This window comes from Phyllobates terribilis, unplaced genomic scaffold (assembly GCF_046119375.1).
Source record: "Phyllobates terribilis strain yellow unplaced genomic scaffold, ASM4611937v1 Scaffold_2__4_contigs__length_985480577, whole genome shotgun sequence".
NCBI classification, from domain to species: domain Eukaryota; kingdom Metazoa; phylum Chordata; class Amphibia; order Anura; family Dendrobatidae; genus Phyllobates; species Phyllobates terribilis.
The window spans coordinates 362705611-362730724 of record NW_027362762.1 but is presented as its reverse complement, the minus strand read 5'-3'; the positions used below and the strand labels follow the sequence as shown (position 1 = coordinate 362730724).

Here is a 25114-nt window from a genome sequence, read left to right as displayed (position 1 = left end):
AAAAACATCAGAAAGGCAGAGAAGAAGAATGGTGAGATCAGTCAAGGACAATCCTCAGACCACCTCCAGAGAGCTGCAGCATCAACTTGCTGCAGATGGTGTCACTGTGCATCGGTCAACTATACAACGCACTTTGCACAAGGAGAAGCTGTATGGGAGAGTGATGCGAAAGAAGCCGTTTCTGCAAGCACGCCACAAACAGAGTCGGCTGAGGTATGCAAAAGCACATTTGGAGAAGCCAATTTCTTTTTGGAAGAAGGTCCTGTGGACTGATGAAACCAAGATTGAGTTGTTTGGTCACACAAAAAGGCGTTATGCATGGCGGCAAAAAACACAGCATTCCAAGAAAAACACTTGCTACCCACAGTAAAATTTGGTGGAGGTTCCATCATGCTTTGGGGCTGTGTGGCCAATGCCGGCACCGGGAATCTTGTTAAAGTTGAGGGACGCATGGATTCCACTCAGTATTAGCAGATTCTTGACAATAATGTTCAAGAATCAGTGATAAAGTTGAAGTTACGCAGGGGATGAATCTTTCAGCAAGACAATGATTCAAAACACCGCTCCAAATCTACTCAGGCATTCATGCAGAGGAACAATTACAATGTTCTGGAATGGCCATCCCAGTCCCCAGACCTGAATATCATTGAACATCTGTGGGATCATTTGAAGAGGGCTGTCCATGCTCGGCGACCATCAAACTTAACTGAACTGGAATTGTTTTGTAAAGAGGAATGGTCAAAAATACCTTCATCCAGGATCCAGGAAATCATTAAAAGCTACAGGAAGAGACTAGAGGCTGTTATTTTTGCAAAGGAGAATCTACTAAATATTATTGTCACTTTTCTGGTGAGGTGCCCATACTTATGCACCTGTCAAATTTTGTTTGAATAGAGATTGCACATTTTCTGTTAGTACAATAAACCTCATTTCAAGACAGAAACATTACTGTGTCCAACAGTTATTACATATATCAAACTGAAATAGCTGTTGCAAAAACATCAATTTTTATAAAACAATAAGCTTAAGATTAATAGGGGTGCCCAAACTTTTTCATATAACTGTACATTATGAAAGAATTTTATAGTAATAAAGGAGGGTCTTCGGTACAAATTTCCTATCTTAACCAGGGTGTAGAGCAGCTCCATACATACAGTGTAACTTAAAGGGTTTGTACTTAGATTGTAAATTATCCTTGACCCATAGGATAGTGGATAAATTAATAATCATTCGCTGTAATCTGACTGGGACTCCCACGGATTGTAAGAATGGGAGCTCTGATGTTCTTCATCCGAACAAAGGGAATATCAAGCATGTGCACCCCCACTTTATGCTTTATCTATGAGACTGCAGACCCCTCTTCTTAGGATCAGTGGCTGTCCAAGTGGTCAAACCTTCAGGGATCAATGAGTTGTTCCCTAGGGAATAACTTTGAATCTTGGCACGAACCCTTTAAGTCTTTTTAGATCCACATCTGGACACCCTATTTCATCACAATATAATATAGCAGATCACTAATTATAGTAATTATAATTTTGCCATATACTATAGGGATATCCACTTCTCAAAAGGTTATCTGATAGTTAACGTCAGACAACCCGAAATTAAATCAATCTAGAAATCTAGATGTTCTCACAGTGGCTCATTGTGTATGAAAAAATGATGCTCGGCATGAGCTAGATTTTAGTTAACCCACTTTCCGTCAGTATTTTTCAGAAAAAGTTTGGAAAAAAATGTCGGAGCAGTTTGGTACATCTTAAGTCATGGCTTTTTCACCATCTTCTTGTGCCTTTATTCTATTTTCTTGACTAGTGTACATTTTCTTTTTTTTCCGCTAACATTAAAGATGTCGAGATCAACATTTAATGGGTTCCTTCACTTCAAGGTCCCCATAAGAGCCTCATGGTCCCATGATCTTCCAATCTGGTGCCCACTAACATCCTTTAAACTGTTCTGAAAACAGTTTCCCAAAGTTTTAAATGCAGTAGGAGTATATAGCACTATAGTAAATGAGTATAACGTACTATCCATAATTCTCTTTTATTAATACTCAGCCCAGAATAATGCACCTGCTCATATTGCGGCTGTCTGTGACTACTGATGTATCTGCTATATGGGACATGCCTCATAAATCCTTATCATTTTTTGAAAGACATATAATATAATTGTCTATCAAAATCTGCATTCAGGCTGAGATCATACTGCCTGATTCATTTTATTTAGTAAGAAAATGAACCTAATTTTGAGTCTGTCTAGGTGATTGACTGCTCGGTCTTCAGCCTGTGATTCTTATATATTAAGAGGTGTCTGGGATCTTTAATCAATATCTTTGTACATGTCTTATATGCTAGGCAACGGCTTTTTGGATGCAATTTCAGGCTGTATCTACACCTGCTTCTATGATTATATGTTTCAGTCTATTGTTCTTCCAGTCTCAGAAGATTACACATCTTTCTTTTCTAAAAATGGTACTTTGAGTCTTGTCAAGAAAAGGCAGACAGTTTGGCTGTCAAAGGATGCTGCAAATGTATAAAATTATCCCTCCAGACAAAAATTAAAACTAGACAGCACCACGAAACCTGTATGCTCCCATTCTGCGTCCATTCATTCTGTAGGTATCCTGACCTACTGGCCTTCAGCTTCAGTGATAGAATGCAGCAGTATGAAGGCTATTCCTTGCCAGCCATAATGGCATTCATATGACTTATTTTATTGCCATCTAGACACCTAGGAGAGAACTTTCAACTCCATTTTAAACTTTAGATGGCAGTCACTCGCAGTAATATAACCCTTTCAACCCCTTCATTAAGTAGAGCCATGGTTGACTGATATGCCATATCAATCAAGGATATGTCAAACAGAGCTCAGCATCTTACCCTGATGAAAGCCTTTGAGATTAATGCATGGTGTAGGGGCTGAGAGCCTGATTCCATCGATGTGTCAGTCAGCTGTGTTTTCCTGCTTCAATAAAATCAGTGTTTTATCAGCAAGAGATTACCACTACAGGACTAGGCGTCTTGTGCCTCCTGGTCCATCCACACACCCACTGATTAGCACCTGTCAATATACATTGTACACAGAAAGGTGCCAATTAATGGTGTGGATGGGGATATTCAGGGCTCAGCATTCCGAGCTGTGTTAGATCCGAAGCAGGAAAAACTGTGATTCTATTACAACTGCTGTACTCAGAAAATTAAGAATACGGGAAACAGTGTCTCTGTCCCTACACAGGCTACTGTCTGATTACATAGCAAAAACCTGCTGACAGATTATTTTTAACCTCTTGACAGACATAAATTTGTGAGGACCCTAGAGCTGTTCTCACCCAATGTTTATTTTTAAGTCACGGCTTACCATGTCTCACATTGGACTAGATACATATATATTAATTATTAATAATATATTTAGGTTAATGTTATGGAAAAGTATTTTCTGCAGAGAGGAGAAGCCAGAAGTCAACACCGAACAAGACTGTCATCATCATACCCCACAAACTAAACAAAAGTGCTGTGTACATGCGTCTCTTCTTTTTTTGCATCCAGGCTCTCTTTGGAGCTAGTTCTCCTCCAGGCATTTACCCTGTATATAGATATCTGACCCATTAAGGAACGTTTAACCATAACTTTGTATATCAGCTAAACCAGACACATCTAGATCTGTCATTAATATGTATAACATAATGATAAAACAATCATTGAATTATAGATTCCTAAAACTTCAACTGCTGCAGTCATATCAATAACATCAAGTTACAGCTTTATTGTAATAGGGAAAGTAATTAGGGAATTTAACCTAACACATTGAGGCTAGAACTTAAAGGGATTGTCCTTTACCTAGAAACGCCTTTTTTAAATGAAGCAGTCCGTAGTTCCTCTTTTAAAATATAAAAAAATATATACTTATCTCCTGCACCATTTCAGCGATGTCAGTGCCAGGTTTTCTGGGGTTCGAGTGACATTGCTATGCCACATTAGCCCTGCAGCCAATCACTGGCCGCTATTGGGCTGCTGCACTCTTACTTCCTTTGGAAGAGTAGAAGAAGTGAGACCATAGCAATTCCATAATGGTCACTGATTGGCTGCAGGGCTCACATGACATAATGTCACGCAAGCCTTGGGAGATCCAGCGCCAACTTTGCTGTAATTAGCACTGGTGACTGAGGTGAGTATATGTTATTTTTTATTTTCCAAGGGGTGACTATTTCATTTAAAGAGGGGTTTTACAACCCCATTTAATGAACACTTTGACCTGAACATAAAAAGACATTTTTATGTTTATAAACATTTTTTCAGCTTTCTTTTTCTCCCTATAAAGAAAACCGGAGAGGTCTCCTTATTGTTACAAGAGTGCCACTTAGCAGTTGATTCTGAGGACAGGAGTCAGAATCTTAAAAATAAAATGGACTCTTATGAAGTGTGTAACATATGGAAACGGGACTATATTGGCATACATAACCATCTTATTTGCTCTTTCTATATACAGTGCAAAGTACACTGTAAGCATACACAACACCATTCATGCACCATTATATTAGTAAGGGTTAAATTTAATGAAAAGCATATATTCAAATGCAAAAGAAAATTCTAAAGAAAAATGAAAAGATGCAGGCGATTAGAGACCAAGGTACAACATTTTCACAATTATCATGCCTAATTTATAATTTATGCAATTCCATAAGCGTCAGTTGTAATTATTCTGGAATAACACCTTATGTGAAGTCCTAACATCCAACAATGTGTTAATTGGCTAATCAGAATTTTCTGATACATTGACAATAAAAAATAATAGTATTGGGACATTAACAGGTTAAGATGCCACTAATAAATACAAATGAGATAATAATGTATAATAGTGTGTTCATTACGCCACGAGTTAATAGTGCTCCCTTGGTTCATTATAGCTAAATTACAATGATTGCAGTTTTGAGTGCAACACAATGTATTGTTTCCCGCCACGTGAAGTGCATGGAAATGTGTGGCTTAAATATTTAAGAGGTAGCGGGTGGGAGTCAGAGGCTGGATGTGATAATAATGCTTTGAACAGAAGATACTTTCCTGCTGATCTTTTATCATTTCTGTGTTCTAGAAGAAGAGTCACACCGCCATGAATGCACTGGGCTTGTCTCATGGGAGCGCACACTGATAGCTTCACAAACAGCATGGCAGGACCACAGGAGACATCAGTGCCGGCACTTCACAGCACATCGGAGCAACGAGAGAGCAGTGTGACGTGGGGAACATGGAGCACTCAACCATTTCATCTGCTTTTCAGGGCTTTTAAGTTGCTTCAATGAAAACTTTGAATGGCCGATCTATATGGGGGAAACCTGGATTACAAATTTGCCACAATTCCTATACGCACTGAGGCATACCTGAGCTTTCCACTCCACCCAAGCACTAATCACTAAAGGAGCCATTGTAGGTAGTGATGAATTTATAGATGTTGTGAAATTGATTTTTCACTGCAATAAGATCAATCTACAGCAGAGGTAGGCAATTCATTTTCTCAAGGGAACACATGAGAGACCATAACTGTCATGGAGGGCCGAATTAAATTCTGATTATTATTGTTTGATATTAATTCTTATCATTTAATATTGAGCAAAATTAAATCTGCTCACTAGCTACTACTGATAATACATTTAACAATAAGGTTTATTGGTGCATATATTCTTATCAGTAGCAGCTACCAGAGATCATATAATTTACTGTTTTTTATAAAGTTTATAAAAAACAGTAAATCCTACTGCTCCTGTTATTCATCCCCTTATCAACAGCTCCCAACACAATAGTATGCTCCATAGTCCCTCCACACAATATAAAAACAGAGGCCTTTAAACAGTATGATGTCCCCTCAAACAGTATGATGTACCCACATAGCCCAGGGTGATGTCTGGTATGATGAATAGTATGATGTCCCCACACGGCCCCTCAAACAGTGTGATGTACCCACACAGATCGCCAGAGATTATGATATCCACACACAGCCCCTTAAACAGTATGATGTCCCACAAAGCCCATCACACAGTATGATGTCCTGTCAAACAGTATTATGTACCCACATAGCCCCCCATGCCGTATGATGTACCCATAAAGCCCCCAAACAGTACTATGTCTCCACAAAGTCCCCTACACAGTATGATGTACCGACAAAGTCCCCCACAAAGTATTATGTCAATCACACAGTGTGATGTCCCCACAATGTATGATATCCCCACAAAGCCCTCACAGAGTATGATGTCTCCACAAACAGTATGATAGCCCTACTAGTGTGGAGAGAATTTGTTCGGCGAATGTTCGAAAGTTTCAAATTCGGCACGAATATGGCACATTCGGATTCGTGATCGCAAAGGTGAGCAAATTTTCATAAAATCGTAATTTGCGCGGGACTGCAAATACAGGGCAACTACAGCGTTTTGAACAGTTTTGTTAGCATAGTGCAAGTGTATGATGAGCGGTGACATGTATCAGGTGAGTGTGGGGGCTGTGGAGAGCTTAGAACAGATCAGATCAACGGCACACTGTTTTGTTTTTTTTCCTCTGGGCGGTAACTTTAACTGAGGAAAGTGCGGCCAGCCAATCATAGTACAGGAAGCATCTAGACTGTCCAGACATAAGGGCTTCTGCAATTGGCAGCAGAAATCACATGTCCTTTCAATATAAAAAGTGGCCATGTTCCCTCAGCGCCATTATATCCATGTCACTGCTAGAGACAGACGCAGCTCTTTGTTCTCTTGTGTAATGAGAGATATTAGCTAGATAGATGGGCGCTTGTGTGGTAGTCAGATAGTTTAGATAATTCCTGGCCTGTGTACCTCTGCAACCGCTGGTGCAGCACATTTTTGGTGTTCTTGTGCAAGTACTGAGATTCTGAAAGAAACAGAGGGCCCATGTCATACAATAGTGCTGTGCACCACTGGTATAGAGCTCCATGTCTCAGTATACCTTCAATCTTTTTTTGCACTTGCTAATGTGATCAATCAAGCGCAGTGCACCTTTTTATTTAGTGGGGTTGAAATTGTGCTCTGCACAGTCTGCAGAGCTTCTTATTGCAGAGCACAAAATAAGTTTTTTTTCTGTTGCTATTGTGATATTGAAAGCTGTGTGCACTAAAGTTTTTTTAGTGTCAGATACTATTTTAGCGGAGTTGAACTTCAGGTGCTTTCAGAGTAAAAAAATAAATTTTTTTCTCTTGCTACGCTCAGTCCAAAAAATATTTTTTCCTGTGCCAAAAGTCATACAGTGCTATAAGCCAGCTACTACGTCAGTACATGGTAATATTAGTGAAAGCACTAGTGAACCAACACAAACAAGTCCTATTCAAAGACAACTGATGTTAGTGGATGGCCTACTACGCTCCCTTCCTTTGGCAGCCAAACAGCGATACACCTTGTTGACAAGGCCCAGAAAGAGCAGGTGGTCCAGTGGATGGCAAGCTCTGCTTCCAGTGCCCTTTCCTCTTCTTCCTCCACCTCAACATCATAAGCAGTACAGTCTACAGAGGTGGCACCCCAATTACCCATGCTTCCCGCCGCGTCACAACTGGCCAACTGCCCAACTGACTGAAGTGAACCACAGATGAGTGAGTCTGTAGAACTCTTCATCCATTCTACACCACGGGCATCAGAAGTGTACTCCAAACAGTCACAGAGTCAAGGGGAGGAAAACATCTGCACCGATGCCCAACATTTTTTTAGCTTGGATTCGGGGCAGGACGAAGTAGGGTCCGAGCAGGTTCCTGACCCTCGTCACCAGGCGTTAACCGCAGGGGAGGGAGGTGATCCCAATGAGACTCAGATACCTGAGGCTCATGCGGACTGTACTGTGCTGTCAGGGCAAAAAGAGGAGAGGGGTCACTCTGAGGGTGAGGAATGGGATAACACATTGGATGATGACGAGGCTGAAGATCCTACTTCGTGTGAACCCAGAGTCACGCAGCTGAGTAGCTCATCTGAGGAGGTGGAGGAGGAAGATGAGGAGGTTACATTTCACCCTACGGCGCAGACACAGAGTGATGCAAGCACGAGGAGCACTGCATCCATTGGTCAGCAGCGGTCACGGATCTGCAGCTCGCAGGGGCAGTAAGGGTTGCCTAGCATGGCCCTTTTTTGTCACTGCAAAGGATGAGCCAACTCACGTTATCTGCAAACTTTGCGATAAAAAACTCAGTAGAGGGAAAAACTGCAATAATTTGGCTACTACATGCATGAACATTCACATTCTCAAACAACATTCTTTACGCTAGGAATCTTACCGCGCTGAAATGCGGACCAGAGCACCTCAACAACCATCGACTGCCCCATCAAACGCATCCGCTGCTTTTTCCTCCTCCTCTGTTATCGTGCCAAGTTGTGTCACGCCGGTGTCCGACAGAACCAGCTGTATACCCGCTGCAGTTAGGCTGAGTGACAGCCCGTCAGCTGTAAGTGAAGTGGACATGCCTGCTGTGTTTGTTTCTCTGAGCATACCACACGATTCTCAATCCGCCGTAACATCTCCGCCTGCACTTCACTCATGGTCTATCAGTTTGTCCGTTTCACTGTACTCTGCCATCTCTCAGCACTGCAGCCAGCCCTCAATCCCACTGTTGTGGTCACATAAAAGATGGTTTCATCCTACACATGACAAAGCTAAGAGGTTGAACGCCACCATCTCCAATCTGTTGGCCACGGAAATGGTGGACTTAGGCCCTTTTTTTTAAATGTAAACACTTCCGATTGAGTCTGCATCTCCTGGGTTGGCTGTAGTGGGACAGGTATTGGTCTGCGTTAAACTACTTGTAGTCTGATGACATTGATGCTACGTCAGTGGTGTTAGGCCCTCATTTAGGGCAATATGAACACTCGTGGTTAGGTCTCCATCTCCTGGGTTGGCTGTACTGGAAGAGGTGTGGGTCTTATTTACACTATTTCTACAGCAGTGAAATTGATGCCACTTTGCTGGCGTCTGCCACTAATTTTTTTAAATGTGGGGAATCCTGATTGGGTCTCCATCTATTGGGTTGGCTGTAGTGGAACCTTCCTGTTCTGCAGTCTTAGTTGCGTAAGGTTGCATACCAGTCCTTGCTGCACTCCTGATACAGACTCTGCCTGCTGCACTCCTGATACAGACTCTGCCTGCTGCACTCCTGATACAGACTCTGCTTGCTGAACTCCTGATACAGACTCTGCCTGCTGCACTCCTGATACAGACTCTGCCTGCTGCACTCCTGATACAGACTCTGCTTGCTGAACTCCTGATACAGACTCTGCCTGCTGCACTCCTGATACAGACTCTGCTTGCTGAACTCCTGATACAGACTCTGCCTTCTGCACTCCTGATACAGACTCTGCCTGCTGCACTCTGATACAGACTCTGCCTGCTACACTCCTGATACAGACTCTGCCTGCTGCACTCTGATAGACTCTGCCTGCTGCACTCTGATAGACTCTGCCTGCTGCACTCTGATACAACTCTGCCTGCTGCACTCTGATACAGACTCTGCCTGCTGCACCATCTAGTCTGTCCTACTGGGTCCAGCTGCTGCGCGTCCGTTGGTCTGTCCTGCAGTGGCACCTGGCGTTCATCGGGAGCCAAGTCTAACCTCACCATCAGAGGCTCTAGTGAGCAGTCCGATGCTTGCTTCATCACGCCCCTCCAGGCTCTCTGTGGTCCGTGGCACAGTGGTTCCACAAGCCACGTCCGTGACAGTGCGCCCTCGCAGGCAGGGTCCTCTCTCCTGTTGTACCACTCGGTGACCCCTTTTGACATGTAAAGCGCAACTGAATAAATGTCGCTGTCACAGTAATAATAATTATAGTACTTGTAGTCTGGGTCAATTGATGGCACTTCCCTGGTGTCTACACCTAATTTGATGTGTTTTGGCAGCTTTTTGTCCTGTTTCTAGGTGTTGCAAAAGCATTTTTTTGGTCCCCCCATTGACTCCTATGGGATTCGGAAATGTTCGACGAACATTCAGCGAATAAATTTGGCGAATATCAATTTGTTCGGTGAACTTTTCCAAACCGAACATTGGAATGTTCGCTCATGTCTAATCCCTACTCAGCCCACACACAGTATGATTTCCACACAGCACCCCACAATAACTAACAGCCCCAATGCTGACAACTTTCGGTTTTGAAGGTAAGCAAACATGATGTCTCTTTCATGTGCTGCGCTAAGTTTTCTTGGCCAATACTGCTTTTGCAGTCTTCAACGTTGCCCATTTCCTGGTGTCCTCAGTAGAGATGAGCGTTGTTCTACTCGAACTGTTCGCCAATCTCAAATTCGAGCTGTTTTGGGCGGTGTTCGAGCCGGTCGGCGAACACGAACAATTTGAGAAAAATTCGGCTGTTCGAGGTTATGTTCGATAACTGTTCGTGCACCAAAATCATAACTGGATTTTTTCTCAGTAATGATGAAAATTAATGTTAATACGCAGTTTGAGTGTACAGCGGGGCGGGGGGAGGGGCAGGGGATGGATCTCTGCAGGAACAATGAAGATCTCCATTTTTTTTTCTCTTTCCCGCATTTGCAGTGGGGAGGTGCAATCTGTCAGCCTATCAGCAGCGCACACACGGAGCAAAGTGCTTTTTTTCACACAAGCAAGGGCATGTGTGATTGGCAGTGTATGTCACATGTCCTTGCCCTATAAGACCAAGCCATTTTCCCCGTCGCCACCATTTTCTCACTGCTGCAGCTGCGTGTTAGACGGCACCGCTGTTGCTGTGTGCGCTATACCTTGTTAATTTCAAGCCAATTTTCGCACAAATATACAGATAGCTTGGGAGTAGGGAATAGTTGTGATTGCAGTCCTTTTAAGGACTAAGTTACAGCATTTCCTACGACTTTTATCAGGCAGGTCTGTGCTCTTAAATAGATAGATTGTGGGAGTAAAGACTAATTGTAATTGGAGTCCTTTTCAGGACTAGGTTACATCAGTTCCTATCAGTTTTTGCCAGGCAGGTCTGTGCCAGTGCTGTGCAAGTTTTTTTTCACAGCATTTGGCTGAATCTAGCAAAGCTAATCCTTTTTGGCCTATTGCAGAGTGTGTTAGTCAGTGGAGTAGCCTATCTGTGTTGCAAGATATACCACCTGTGTATAGAATACCAATTTTTTTACTGCACCTAGTGAAGTAAAATCTTTTGGGCATAGCATCATTCTATTAGTCCATCTATACTGACCTCCATCAGGTTGCAAACTGAATATAATTTTTTTCTGCATCTAGCTCTGAAAAAATATTTGGGCTTCTAGCGGTGTGTGGGACTTGGTCTATTAGTCCATCTATACTGACCTCCATCAGGTTGCAAATTGAATAAAAAAATTTTCTGCATCTAGCTCTGAAAAAATATTTGGGCTTCTAGCAGTGTGTGGGACTTGGTCTATTAGTCCATCTATACTGACCTCCATCAGGTTGCAAATTGAATAAAAAAAATTTCTGCATCTAGCTCTGAAAAAATATTTGGGCTTCTAGCGGTGTGTGGGACTTGGTCTATTAGTCCATCTATACTGACCTCCATCAGGTTGCAAATTAAAAATAATTTTTTTCTGCATCTAGCTCTGAAAAAATATTTGGGCTTCTAGCAGTGTGTGGGACTTGGTCTATTAGTCCATCTATACTGACCTCCATCAGGTTGCAAATTAAAAATATTTTTTTTCTGCATCTAGCTCTGAAAAAATATTTGGGCTTCTAGCCGTGTGTGGGACTTGGTCTATTAGTCCATCTATACTGACCTCCATCAGGTTGCAAATTAAAAATAATTTTTTTCTGCATCTAGCTCTGAAAAAATATTTGGGCTTCTAGCAGTGTGTGGGACTTGGTCTATTAGTCCATCTATACTGACCTCCATCAGGTTGCAAATTAAAAATAATTTTTTTCTTCATTTATCTCTGAAAAAATATTTGGGCTTCTAGCAGCGTGTGGGACTTGTTCTATTAGTCCATCTATACTGACCTCCATCAGGTTGCAAATTAAAAATAATTTTTTTCTGCATCTAGCTCTGAAAAAATATTTGGGCTTCTAGCAGTGTGTGGGACTTGGTCTATTAGTCCATCTATACTGACCTCCATCAGGTTGCAAATTAAAAATAATTTTTTTCTGCATCTAGATCTGAAAAAATATTTGGGCTTCTAGCGGTGTGTGGGACTTGGTCTATTAGTCCATCTATACTGACCTCCATCAGGTTGCAAATTAAAAATAATTTTTTTCTGCATCTAGCTCTGAAAAAATATTTGGGCTTCTAGCAGTGTGTGGGACTTGGTCTATTAGTCCATCTATACTGACCTCCATCAGGTTGCAAATTAAAAATAATTTTTTTCTGCATCTAGCTCTGAAAAAATATTTGGGCTTCTAGCAGTGTGTGGGACTTGGTCTATTAGTCCATCTATACTGACCTCCATCAGGTTGCAAATTAAAAATAATTTTTTTCTTCATTTATCTCTGAAAAAATATTTGGGCTTCTAGCAGCATGTGGGACTTGTTCTATTAGTCCATCTATACTGACCTCCATCAGGTTGCAAATTAAAAATAATTTTTTTCTGCATCTAGCCCAGCCAATAGTTTTGGCCTAATACCACAGTTTGGCCACTCAGCTCTGCTCGGTTACCATCCATTGTTTTTTTGTGCAAACAACTCCAGAGTTGTGAATTAGTTAACCACCAAAATGAGTGGAAAAAGGCCTGCTGCTGGTGGAAAGGGGAATAGGCGTGTTGGGAAGGGGAAAAAAGGTTGTGTCCGTGGGGTAGGTGCAGAAGAAAGACCATCTTCCAGCCAAACTAAAATGTCTACTTCTTTTAGCGGACAATGTGATAAGATCCCTTTCTTACGGCCACGCCAATCGCTACAAATTCCAGATGAGGCACAAAAACAGCAGGTGCTTCAACGGATATCAAGTGCTCCTTTAAGTGGGCTCTCCTCCACATCAACTTCAACATCACAAATACTCCAGTCCTCAAAGGTGTCACCCAAATCGCACTTGCTTCCTCACAGCTCCCAAATCTCCAGCTGCCCGTCTGAGTATGAGGTAGAACAGATGGTTGAGTCTGCAGAGCTGTTTACTCATACTATAGCCTGGGAATCAGAGGTCGACTACAGCGCTTCTGTGAATCCAGACGAGGAAATGATCTGCACTGATGCCCAGAATCTTTATGAGTCGGATCCAGGACCAGACGCAGAAGGTTCTGACCATAATGTAGACCCTCATTCCCAAACTGTAACTCCTGTTGGTGGAGACAATGAGGAAGACGATGATAAGACTCAAATACCTGATTGGAGCGACAACTTTAGTTTTTTGTCAGGGCAGGAACAGGTTGGCTCTGAGGACGACGGGTGTGATAACGCACAGGGTGATGATGATGAGGTCGGAGATCCCACTTACTGTCAACCCACAGTCAGCCAAGAGATGAGGTCAGCAGAGGAGGTGGAGGAAGATGCTAGTGACGACGAGGTCAGGTTGCGCCTTCCTGGACAGAGACGTAGTACTGGAAGCACGTCAACAACTGCATCCTCAAACACAACTCTGCCTCTCACCACAAGTCGTGGTGGCTCTTCAGGTCGCATGGGTGCTAAGCCTTGCATAGCCTGGGCATTTTTTCAGATCGATAAAGATGACCCAACTCGTGTTATCTGTAACATTTGTCAGCAAAAGCTAAGTAGAGGCCAAAAAATACATAGTTTGAGTACTTCATGCATGAACCGGCACATGGACATGAAGCATAAGTTGCAGTGGGAAGCTCAGTGTGCTACAATGCGGCCTAGCCGGCCGGGCCAATCACCGTCTGCCATATCTTGTGCATCCGCGGCCTCTTCATCCTCTGTGACTGGGGGGACAGCAGTCACACCTGTTTTGGGGCGCAGACCTGCCACCTCTTTACCCGCAACAGCCAGCGTGATTGGCAGGTCATCATTTTCTTTGGAGGTGGTAACACCAGCTGGTGTTGAGCGCTGTCCGACATCGATAGCACCACCTTTGGATCAAGGCAACCTAACATGTCCGCCTGCATCTTCCTCACAGACCGGCAGTTTGCCGGGGACACCCTTATCAACCCCGTCTAAGCACAATAGCCAGCCCTCGGTCCCTCAGATGTGGACAAGTAAAAGACCATTTCCTCCTAGCCATGAGAAAGCTAAGAGGTTGAATTTCACCATCTGCAAGCTCTTGGCTACAGAAATGCTGCCTTTCCGCCTGGTGGACACAGAGGATTTTCGAGACCTTATGTCCGTCGCAGTGCCCCAGTACCAGATGCCCAGTCAGCACTACTTCTCAAAGAAAGGTGTGCCTACGCTCCACCAGCATGTCGCACACAACATCACCGCTTCTTTGAGAAACTCTGTGTGTGACAGGGTGCATTTCACCACAGACACTTGGACGAGTAGGCATGGACAGGGGCGTTACATGTCGCTGACTGGGCACTGGGTAACTATGGTGACAGCAGGACAAGGGGCTGCTGTCCAAGTCTTGCCGTCCCCACGAGTTGTGCGTCAATCCTCTTTATGTCAAAGTTCCTCCACTGCTTCTGCCTCCTCAACCTCCTCTCGGTCTTCCACCTGCACCCAAAGCCTGTCTGGTCATGCCACAAGCTTTCTAACTGCGCAGAAGGGATCCTGCACACCTCCTTACTATGCTGGCAGTAGGGCTCAACGTCATCAGGCGGTTTTTACATTGAAATGTCTGGGAAATGTGAGTCACACAGCTGAGGAGTTGTGGTCAGCTCTGGAGAACCAATTTCATGAATGGTTGTCTCCACTGGACCTGAAACCAGGGAAGGCCGTGTGCGACAATGCTGCAAACCTGGGTGCGGCCCTTCGCCGGGGCAATGTCACACACGTGCCTTGTATGGCTCACGTGTTGAACCTGGTTGTCCAGCAATTTTTAGCCCACTATCCCAGACTAGATGGCCTTCTGCAGAGGGCACGGTCGCTGTGTGCTCACTTCCGCCGTTCGCATCCCGCAGCTCAGCGACTTACATCTCTACAGAAGTCGTTGGGCCTGCCACTTCACCGGCTAAAATGCGATGTGCCTACCCGGTGGAATTCAACTCTGCACATGTTGCAGCGACTGTGGCAGCACCGACAAGCCCTGGTGCAATACGTTCTGACGTATAGCCTGGGCCAACGAGATTCAGAGGTGGGGCAAATCACGCTGGAGGAGTGGTCTCAGATCAGGAACCTATGCACCCTTCTGCACAGTTTTGAAATGGCGACGAAGATGTTTAGTGCTGACGATGCCATTATCAGCATGACTATGCCGGTGATTTACATGCTGGAGCACATGTTAAACAGAATTCGGAGTCAGGTGGTGGCACAAGAGGAGGTGGAGGAAGTAGAGGAGGAGGAGTTGTATGCGGAAGGGCTAACATCTGCAAGGTCCAGACGGTCGGCAGCACCAAGGCGGCAGGCATGTGAGGGTGGGGGAGATGGTTTTACCAGGGCGCATGGTAGCAGCCAAACTAGTGAGGAAGGTGCAGGAGCCCAGGAAGAAGTGGAGGACGAACTGATGGAAGACTCATCAGATGAGGGAGACCTTGATCACATTTCTGTTGTGCGAGGTTGGGGGGAGAGGACAGAGGAAGGAAGCATGATTGTTACCTCGCCACCAACACAACAGGGACTTGGTGCTCCTGGATGCGCAACACACATGAGTGCCTTCTTGCTGCACTACCTGTAACATGACCCTCGAATTGTGAGAATTAGAAATAATCCTGACTACTGGGTTGCCACACTGTTAGATCCCCGGTACAAAAGTAAATTTGCAGAAATTATTCCTGCCATAGAAAGGGATGCACGCATGCAGGAGTATCAGCAGAGACTGTTGCAGAATCTTACATGTGCTTTTCCACAAAATACCAGTGGTGCACGTAGTGAATCTCACAGTTCCAACTTGCCAACCGTGGGACCGTCAAGTGTTCAGCACTCAAACCGTAACAGAACCACAGTATCTGCTGGTAACATCAATTTTGCGGAATCATTTCACCACTTTTTTAGCCCATCCTTTGCAAGGCCACAGGAGACAAGAAGTCTGACACATAGTCAACGCCTAGAGACGATGGTACAGGAGTATCTCCAAGTAAACATTGAAGCCACGACTGTGTCACTGGACCCTTGCTCTTTTTGGGCTTCCAATCTGGATAAATGGCCGGAGCTAGCCACTTACGCCATGGAGATCTTGTCATGCCCCGCAGCCAGCGTTCTGTCTGAACGTGTGTTCAGCGCTGCTGGTGGTGTGCTGACAGATAAGCGCACGCGGCTCTCCACTGATAATGTAGACAGACTCACGTTCATAAAGATGAACAAATCATGGATCCGAAACGACTTTTCTACCCCTGTGTCATCCTGGGGAGAGTAAAAGCTTGATGATTGGTTAAAATCACCCTACCAACCGTTTTAAGCTTTCAAATTACTAATCATGTTTATCTGTATCTTGACTGGAAAGTAATTTGGGCTTTGTAGCAGTGTGCAGCACTGATCCTATTAGGCCATCTATAATAAGCTTCACCAGATTTAAAATTAAAAATAATTTTTAGCTGCATCTAGCCCGGAAAATAATTTTGGGGCTCCGAGATGCGCAAGACACATAAGTGCCTTCTTGCTGCACTACCTGCAGCATGACCCTCATATTGTCAGAATTCGAAGTAATCATGACTACTGGGTTGCCACACTCTTAGATCCCCCAAACTTTTCGATCAACCTTTTCATTTTAATAAAGACCAAAAAAATGGTCATTTTTGAAATTATAAGCATTAGCAGGTTGTTAGAAACTGAAATCAAACAGTTTTCAACTCAAAACTTTATTCTAGGTGATGTTACATTTTCACATAGGACCCCTTGTTCGAAAGGAGCTTCTGAACTCTCTCGTCCATTGAATTTGTCAGGTTTTGGATGGTTTCTGCTTCAATTGTTTTGCATGAGGACAGAATACCCTCCCAGAGCTGTTGCTTAGATGTGAACTGCCTCCCGCCATCATAGACACTCCTTTTAATGATGCTCCAAAGGTTCTGAATGGGGTAGAGGTCAGGGGAGCATGGGGGTCACACCATAAGTTTGTCCCCTTTTATGCCCATATCAGCCAGAGATGCAGATGTTTTATGTGCAGCATGAGATGGTGCATTATCATGCAGAAAAATGATCTTGCTGTGAAATACACGGTTCTTCTTCTTGAACCATGGCAGGAAGTGCTGTTTGAGAAAATCCACATACATTATGGAGTTCATCTTTAGCGCCTTCAGGGATCCTAAAGGGGCCGACAATCTCTCTCCCCATGATTCCAGCCCAAAACATTACTCCACCTCCTCCTTGTTGGCGCTGTAGCCGTGTTTGCGTGGGGTGTCCATCAACCAGCCATCCTCCACTCCATCCATCTGGACCATCGAGCGCTGCACGGCACTCATCCGTGAACAAAACAGTTTTGAAATCAGTCTTCATGTAATGTTTGGCCCACTGGAGCCGTTTCTGCTTGTGTGAAGTGGATAGAGGAGGTCGACAGGATGGCATATGCACAGCTGCAAACCTCTGAAGGACCCTGCATCTTGTTGTTCGGGGGACGTTGGAGGCACAAGCAGCTTCAAAAACTTGTCTGCTGCTATGACAAGGCTTTTTTGCCGCTGCTGTTTCAACCTGACGTAATTGCCTGTAGGAAAGAGTCCTCAATTTGCCCTTATCAGCACGCACACGTGTGTACTGTGAATCAGCTACATACTTCTTGATTGCCAAGACACTTCATCCTGATCATCGCACAATGTTGATTGTAGTCATGCCTTGACCTAAACACTCCACAATTTGTTGCTTCTCAGCAGCCGACACATCCTTTTTCTTTCCCATTTTGGCAGAAAATGTAGGCTGCTTAATAATGTGAGAGAGCCTTCTTAAGTAGTCTTGCCTTTCATTGGACACACCTGCCAAACTAATTAGCACAGGTGTCTGCAATTGCTTACAGTGATATAAAGAGCCCTGACACACATCACCATCAATGAGTTTAACTGACAAACAAACAAATTCTTCCCTTATCACTCCTAAACACTTTTTGCATAATAATTTGGAACGCGGTGTACATGTGCTTTTCCACAAAACACCAGTGGTTCACGTAGTGAATCTTACAGTTCTAACTTGCCAACCGTGGTCTGTATGGAATTGTTCAATAAAGGGCCCAAAATTAAGATAACATAGATGGGAGAGGTCTCTATGAATAGGAATTCCTAAGTATTTGATACCCTGTGAGGGCCAGGCAAAGGGAAAGTTGGACTGGATGGAATCCTATATGGATTTAGGGAGGGAGACATCGAGGGCCTCAGACTTCGCTGCATTGATTTTAAAATTTTACCATGTAACAAAGTGATCTATTTCAGCCATAACAGCAGGGATGGATATATGTGATTGAGTGATATATACTAGGACATCATCAGCAAATAGAGAGCACTTGTACTCGGTGCCTCCCACCTCAATCCACCTAATATTGGGGTTATGGCGAATTGATGAGAGCAGGTGCTCCGTCACTAGGATGTATAAGAGAGGGGACAGAGGACATCCCTGCCTTGTCCCATTGGTGATTGTGAAAGGTGATGAAAATGTTCTGACGCACCCCCTGGGCCTTGGGACACCCGGAGCCGGACCCTTTTTGGTGGATGCTGGTGGTTGTAGTCTTCGTGGCGGCGATCCGGTTCCGTGGCTCAGGGCGGTCAAACCAGTGGCGGAACTATTTATGTGGTTTTGATGTTTAAATGTCCGACTACGCCACCCGTGGATTGCGGTCAGAGTGAACCGCCGCTACAGGGCAGACCGCTAAGGCTGGTGTTGTGGGTGCAGCAGAGCGTAGCATAACTCCCCACGGGAGGAGTATAGCCTCAGGGCAGTGTATGCGGAGGATGGGGGTGATGGTGCAGGGCAGCAGCAGTAACGACACGGAGTCAGTGATGCAGTTCAGGGCCTTTACTCACAGTTCTTATTATCCAGACCACGTCTGCAGGTAACGGCTGCCCACGTCGTACTGTGCTCACCAGGTGAGGGGCTCAGACAACTCCCAGATAACTTTGGAGCGCTTCACAGGACCCCCTTTGTGTGTCCTTTGTCTGGCCTTTCTTACCAACACTTCTGTCCGGCTGCCTCGGGCCTCCTCTTGGTAAACTTGGCGCCAGTTTCCCTGACCCTATGTGGTGCCTTCCTAGCGGGTGGAGCAAGGGGCTGCGCCACATAAAATGTCAGAGCCTCCGGTTTCTAGCTGAGGGTCGTTTCCTGCCTCCACTAGTTCGGGGACCGGTCTCCCCCTTTGGCCTGACCCCTCCACGCAGGTGGATTCGGGCGTGCGGTGGCGACTCGCCCGTCCGCACCCCTGGGATCCCTTCATTCCTCGTTCCTGGAGCCTTCTCCGCTCCTCTTCCTTCCTTCTCCCTCTTGCAGGCCTGGGCCTCTGTTACTAGGCCCGCCTCCGGAGCAGAGCTCATGCAGAGCCCCTGCTCCCTGCCACTTCTGCTCAGACTTCTCTGCACTGAACTAAGATGGTGCCCACCTTTTATACTCCCTTCTCAATGCACCCAGGAACTGCTTTCTCCCTGCTCCTGCACTGCAGGGTTCCCCTTCCTCAGTGTTCCCTCCCCCCACTCCAGCCAGGGACAGGGACTGTCGTGCCCATCTCAGGGGCATATTGGTCGCCCTGCCCCACGGCAATGTGGTGTAATGCATGCAGGTGTCGGGTCCTGATCCACACTCCATCCTTATCTGAGAGTGAGATATCACACCTCTGGGTGAGGTGCAATACGTCTGTAGCAACCGAGCCCTCGGTGCTACAGTTCCATTTATCTTCAGCCTAGGTGACGTATTGTGATACAGGGCCGTGATTTTGGCTATAAAAGGGTCCCCTAGACCCCTACCCCAAGCTTTTTAAGAGAATCATATATGGCGTGCCAGGAGACTCTATGGAATGCTTTCTCAGCATCCAACGAGAGTATCTACTTACAAATTTTTAACTGCATCTAGCCCAGGAAATACTTTGTGCCTAGTAGCAGTGTCTGCTAGTCAGCGGATTATCCCGGCTGTTAAGCAAGCTACACCACCTGTAGTTTGGACACTTAATTTTTTCAAAGGAAATGCTTCGGGACCACGGGATACTTAGTGAAGAGCATCAGGAGGCACCCCAAGGCATAGGGGCTTGGACTGGCACTAGGATGCCTTGCGGTGGACAGCCGAGCTCGATCCTTATAAAAGCTTTTTAACTGCAGCAGCTTTAGTGGACGCTACTGGAGCTGGAATTACGCGGCTGCTGGCATGAGACTTGCCCTCCAATAGATCCTTGTAAATGGATTTAAAGTGTATTCATTCAAATTAGAGGGACAATTTAAATTAAAAAGCTTAGAGCTGCCTCCACCACAGGGGGGCTCTCTCGACCCACCAGCGGACAGGCACCAGTATTGGGAGAGGGGGGCTGGCCGTCAGGGTTCACCGCGGCTCTGGCACAAACCCGGCGACACGGAGGTGGCACGGGCAGGAGCGGACTGGCCGTCTCGGCTTCTCACTTTTTGGATTTTAGAAGGGCATGACATGCCTATATCTGTGTCTCCCCCTCCTTTTACTCCTCCACCTCTTTTCTTTTCGCATGACTATATGTACTTGTCACTTTTCCATGTGTTAGTTGTGTCTTCTGAGCAGTTTGTCAGCTTTTGGACACCTTTGAAGGTGTTTTCTATGTGTTTCTATGTGTTTTTGTTTGCCTGCCATTGGTTTTAACGGTGTTCGAAGGTGTTCGACGAACAGTTCGACGAACAGTTCGGCGAACACACGGGTGTTCGACGAACCGAACCGAACTCGAACACTACGGGGGTGGCTCAACACTAGTCCTCAGTGCTGAGAAATACAGTCAGATACTTACCCTTCATTCAACACCATTTGGCTCCAAATTTATTCTAGAATCAGCAAAGTAGTAATAATTGCCCACTTCAAACAGAGAAAACTCCACAGTGCTAGGTATAATCCAGCAATTTGTGAGAATTTTTAGTTAAAACTTCACTATTAATAGATCAAAAAGTAAAATGTAATAATCGTGCTGCCTGTAAAAAAAGAGGAATAGGTTCCAAACAAGGTATAAGTGACTTTTGGCCTGAGATAGAAGTCTATGCTCTTTAATATACTGTATAATATAAAATAGAATTAGAATTTCAGATCAATCCACATTAATAATATCCAGATCATATCCAGCTCATAAATAACAGGCATGGGCATTCTAGCTTGATGGTTGTATCTTGTCAGACCACTGTCCGCTTATACTATTCCTTACTATAGGTGATTATGACATTATAGAAACAACATAGATCACTGTCGATTCTAACTAGCTAGATGCCTTTATTGTCCAGTTATGAAACTTGGATGGAGATAGGATATTTCGTTTTTGGGATCGGCTTAGACACTTGGACATTTGCCCTCTTGAATCTGTCCGTGTAGGTGTCTGGTGGAATCCTTGATACCTTACCTTGTGTTATTTATGATCTGCATATTATTAACGGGGGTTGATCAGAGATTATAATTCTATTTTATATGATATATTAAAGAAGAGAGACTTCTATCTCAGGCCAAAGGTCACTTTTACCTTGGTTGGAACCTTTTCCTCTTTTTTTACAGGCAGCACAATTATTACATTTTACTTTTTGATCTATTAAAAATTACTTTTTAACTGCACATTCTCATAAATTGCTGGATTATACTCCAAATGTATTCTGCAGCAGGACAACAACCCCCCACACACAGCTATAGTTATTAAGAACTATCTCCAACGTAAAGAAGGACAAGTCCGGGAAAGGATGATATGGCCCCCACAGAACTCTAATCTCAACATCATTTTATCTGTGTGGGATTACATGAAGTGGCAGAAAGGTTTGCACAAGGCTATAACCACAGAAGATCTGTGGTTGGTTCTCCAAGATGTTTGAAACAACTTCCCTGCCGAGTTCCTTAAAAACTGTGTGCAAGTACCGAAGAATTGATGCTTTGATGTCATTTTGAAGGGAAAAGTGTGATCACACCTTATATTGATTTGATCTAGATTTCTCTTTTGTTCGTTCACTTTGCATTTTGTTAATTGATTCAAATAATCTATTAACACTTCTATTTTTGACAGCATTCTTACTTTGCATTTTTTTCACACCTGCTTAAAACTTTTGCACAGAGCTGTATATTTCTGTACATTAGAGTGAAAACATACCATGCTAAACACTTAAGAAATTTGGCGCATCTTCTCAGGGGCGTGCTCCTTTGTGTGCCTTGCCAGAAATGTTACTCCAGTTAGAGATTGGAGTCAGATTTCTGGAGTGAGTTACAGGTCACTTTTCATGAGTTTTCTTTGCGCCACGGCCACACCCTGTCCCACCCATGCTCTGCCCAATTTGGTGGAGCTGTCCAGGACTGATGTGGAAATGGCAATGAAAACTGCGCAAAAATATTGCAACTTTTCAAAGTGTTTCACAACAGTTTTCTGGCGTAAACACTTTAATATATCAGCCCAATAAAGTGTTCATTAATACAAAAGTGGTATCCATTCAGGTTGCACCTTTTATTTTCAAGCTTATCTTTATCAAATGGCAGCTTTTTTTCGATTTTTTTTCTGCGGGCCAGACAACTGATTCATCCATACAAGTGTTTCCAACCTTACCCATTGTCTTCTTTGATCTGTTGCATCTACAATTAAGATTCTGCATTGTGTGTGGATAATTACTAAAATATAGAGTCAGGATCAATAACTGGCACAATGTACTGCTGCAGGCGTCGGCTGCTTACTTTCCACACACTGATTTGCATGATATGTAAACTAATTAGTGGCACATTAGACACATTCTTACTGCAGGTCTGTAATTGCTTGTGGATGGGAAGTAATCATAGATGCAGCGTGCGGTTATGACCCTTTGGCTGCAAACAGAAAGGTGATTTTTGGCTAAACTGAATTAAAAGAGATAACAAATACTAAATTAGACATTATGACACTTCTCTAGCAAATCCTGTTTACCACACAATTAGTAGATTACACATAATTAACAATACTTTCTTCATAATTTGTAGCTGTTATGAGAATTTAATTATTTAATTAAGCAATGATACATATGAAGTAAAATTGAAGCTGCTATATGCATGAAATAGATGTCAGCCACATCTGGAACAGGCCACCCATCTAATGTCCAAGGTGATGTCCCAGCTCTTCACCGGCAACAGATATGGCGGAAAAATGGTTCCTGACACTTCTTTCCCCAAAAGATGGGACAACACCATCCATTGTTCTCATGAGGCTTACTGCCCTTTTCTATTGACTATGCAAATATTCTCACAGGGACTATGCTTTACTGTCTCCGAATTTCTCATTTTAACTCAGATCTCAGCATCATTCACCAAAATTGAGCAAAACAATATTTGAGGATATAATCATGAATGAAACTTACTTCCTTAGGACTGAAATGAAGTGCACATTCTAAGGCCTCCTTCTCTTCTATATCCAGAGTATATAGATGGGGATATAATGGGTCAACCTCAACAACTATACAAAAAAAAGGTAGTGTAAGAAATATAACCAAAACATACTACAGATTTCTTTGCCTACTACTGAATTGGCCTTTAAAGCACCATTCCAGTGGGTTCTTTTTTATTTTACTGCTGGAGTGGTGCCACTAATGTAAGTTTCCAGACACTAGTCTTATACTTACCAGCCACCATCTTCATCTGTTTTCAGCGCCACTCCTGTCGGTCTTCTGCAGGATGTGACCAGCCGGATCGCTCCAGTGTTTACTAGGTGAGGTGGTGTAATTACTCAATGTAAGACTATGAAAGCCAGAAAGAGGCCAGAATTAGACTCTCATTGACTTACATTGAGAGCTTGTGACCGTTACCTCTGACTTCCGGCTGGTAAATATAAGACTAGGCACTGGCGGACACACATAGAAGAAGGCCCCTGTTTATGAACAATATATGGGACCTTTGAAGTCCAACAGCTCAGTAAAATGCATAATTCAACCAGTTTTGGAGGTAGAAGTGGGGCCCTTTATCATTTGGGGCCCTGTGCATCTGCACAGGTTGCACCAATGCTATGTCCTTCATTGAGACTAGGGTCAAGGAACTTACATTAATGGCACCACTCAAGCGATGCCATAAAAAAGAAATGCTGGAGTGGTGATTTAATCAGCTTATATAATACACTGCATAAAAGTGAAAACATAGTAAAGTCAAATGAGAGAATGAGCAGCACACCATGCTCTGTAGGAGAAAGTGATGGCGCGGCTCGTGGTGTGTGGCTGTCCATCTGAACCATCAGGAAAAGTATATAGAGAAAAGAAGAGGAAACAACACTCCCAAGCTTCAATGTAAAACATGTAATTTGTAATCCAATATGCTACACTTCGCCTTACATTTCAGCCACTTTCAAGAATTGTTTTCTCTGAATCATTATAAAGTAATTTGAACCTCCTTGTATTCATTTTACAGTTACTGGAACTTCTGTTTATTCAGATTTGCTAGGTGCCACTGCAACTGAACTAATGAGTCTGTTCTCAGATACAGCCCTGGATGCTGATCTTAGAAACCATTTATCTGCATGTTCTTTTAGGAGACTTTTTGGAATAAGCAGTAGTGTTGAGCAAGTATGTTCTGTTCCGAGTATGCTCGGGCCGAGCTCCGAGTATTTATAGCTGCTCGGTGATATGTTTGAATCGCTCCCGTGTGCATGATTTGTGACTGTTTGACAGCTTTAATACATGTGAGGAATGTTTATTTCTTACACATTCCTCACATGTAATAAAGCTGTCAAACAGTTGCAAATCATGCACACGGGAGCGATTCAAACATATCACCGAGCAGCTGTAAATACTCGGAGCTCAGCCCGAGTATACTCGGCGAAAGGGTTAACAGAACATACTCGCTCAACACTAATAAGAAGTCCTGGGTGTGTACAAAAGGAATTGGACTATTTATGACCATTATATGACTTATATCCTCTACCCTAACACATGCCTCCTCTAATTAGTCTATTTCTAATATTCTGCTGTCTATGAACTAGTGGGAGGTGGTTAGCTGTTATGATGTCTCCCATAGTCAATACACATAGACTGTATGTAACACATTGTAACTAATGATGAGTGAAGGTGCTCTCCACTAGTGTTGAGCCACCCCCGTAGTGTTCGAG

General features: G+C 43.9%; 1 protein-coding gene across 2 annotated transcripts in view; it reads right to left on the bottom strand.

The window, feature by feature from the left end:
• The window catches only part of CFAP47 (cilia and flagella associated protein 47), a 1117227-nt gene that overhangs the window by 929086 nt on the left and 163027 nt on the right, over window positions 1-25114 (bottom strand). For both annotated transcript variants that reach the window (XM_073664712.1, XM_073664711.1), the window contains exon 22: window positions 23382-23476. In XM_073664712.1, the coding sequence (XP_073520813.1) occupies window positions 23382-23476 (95 nt within the window). The remainder of the gene's footprint in view (window positions 1-23381; window positions 23477-25114) is intronic.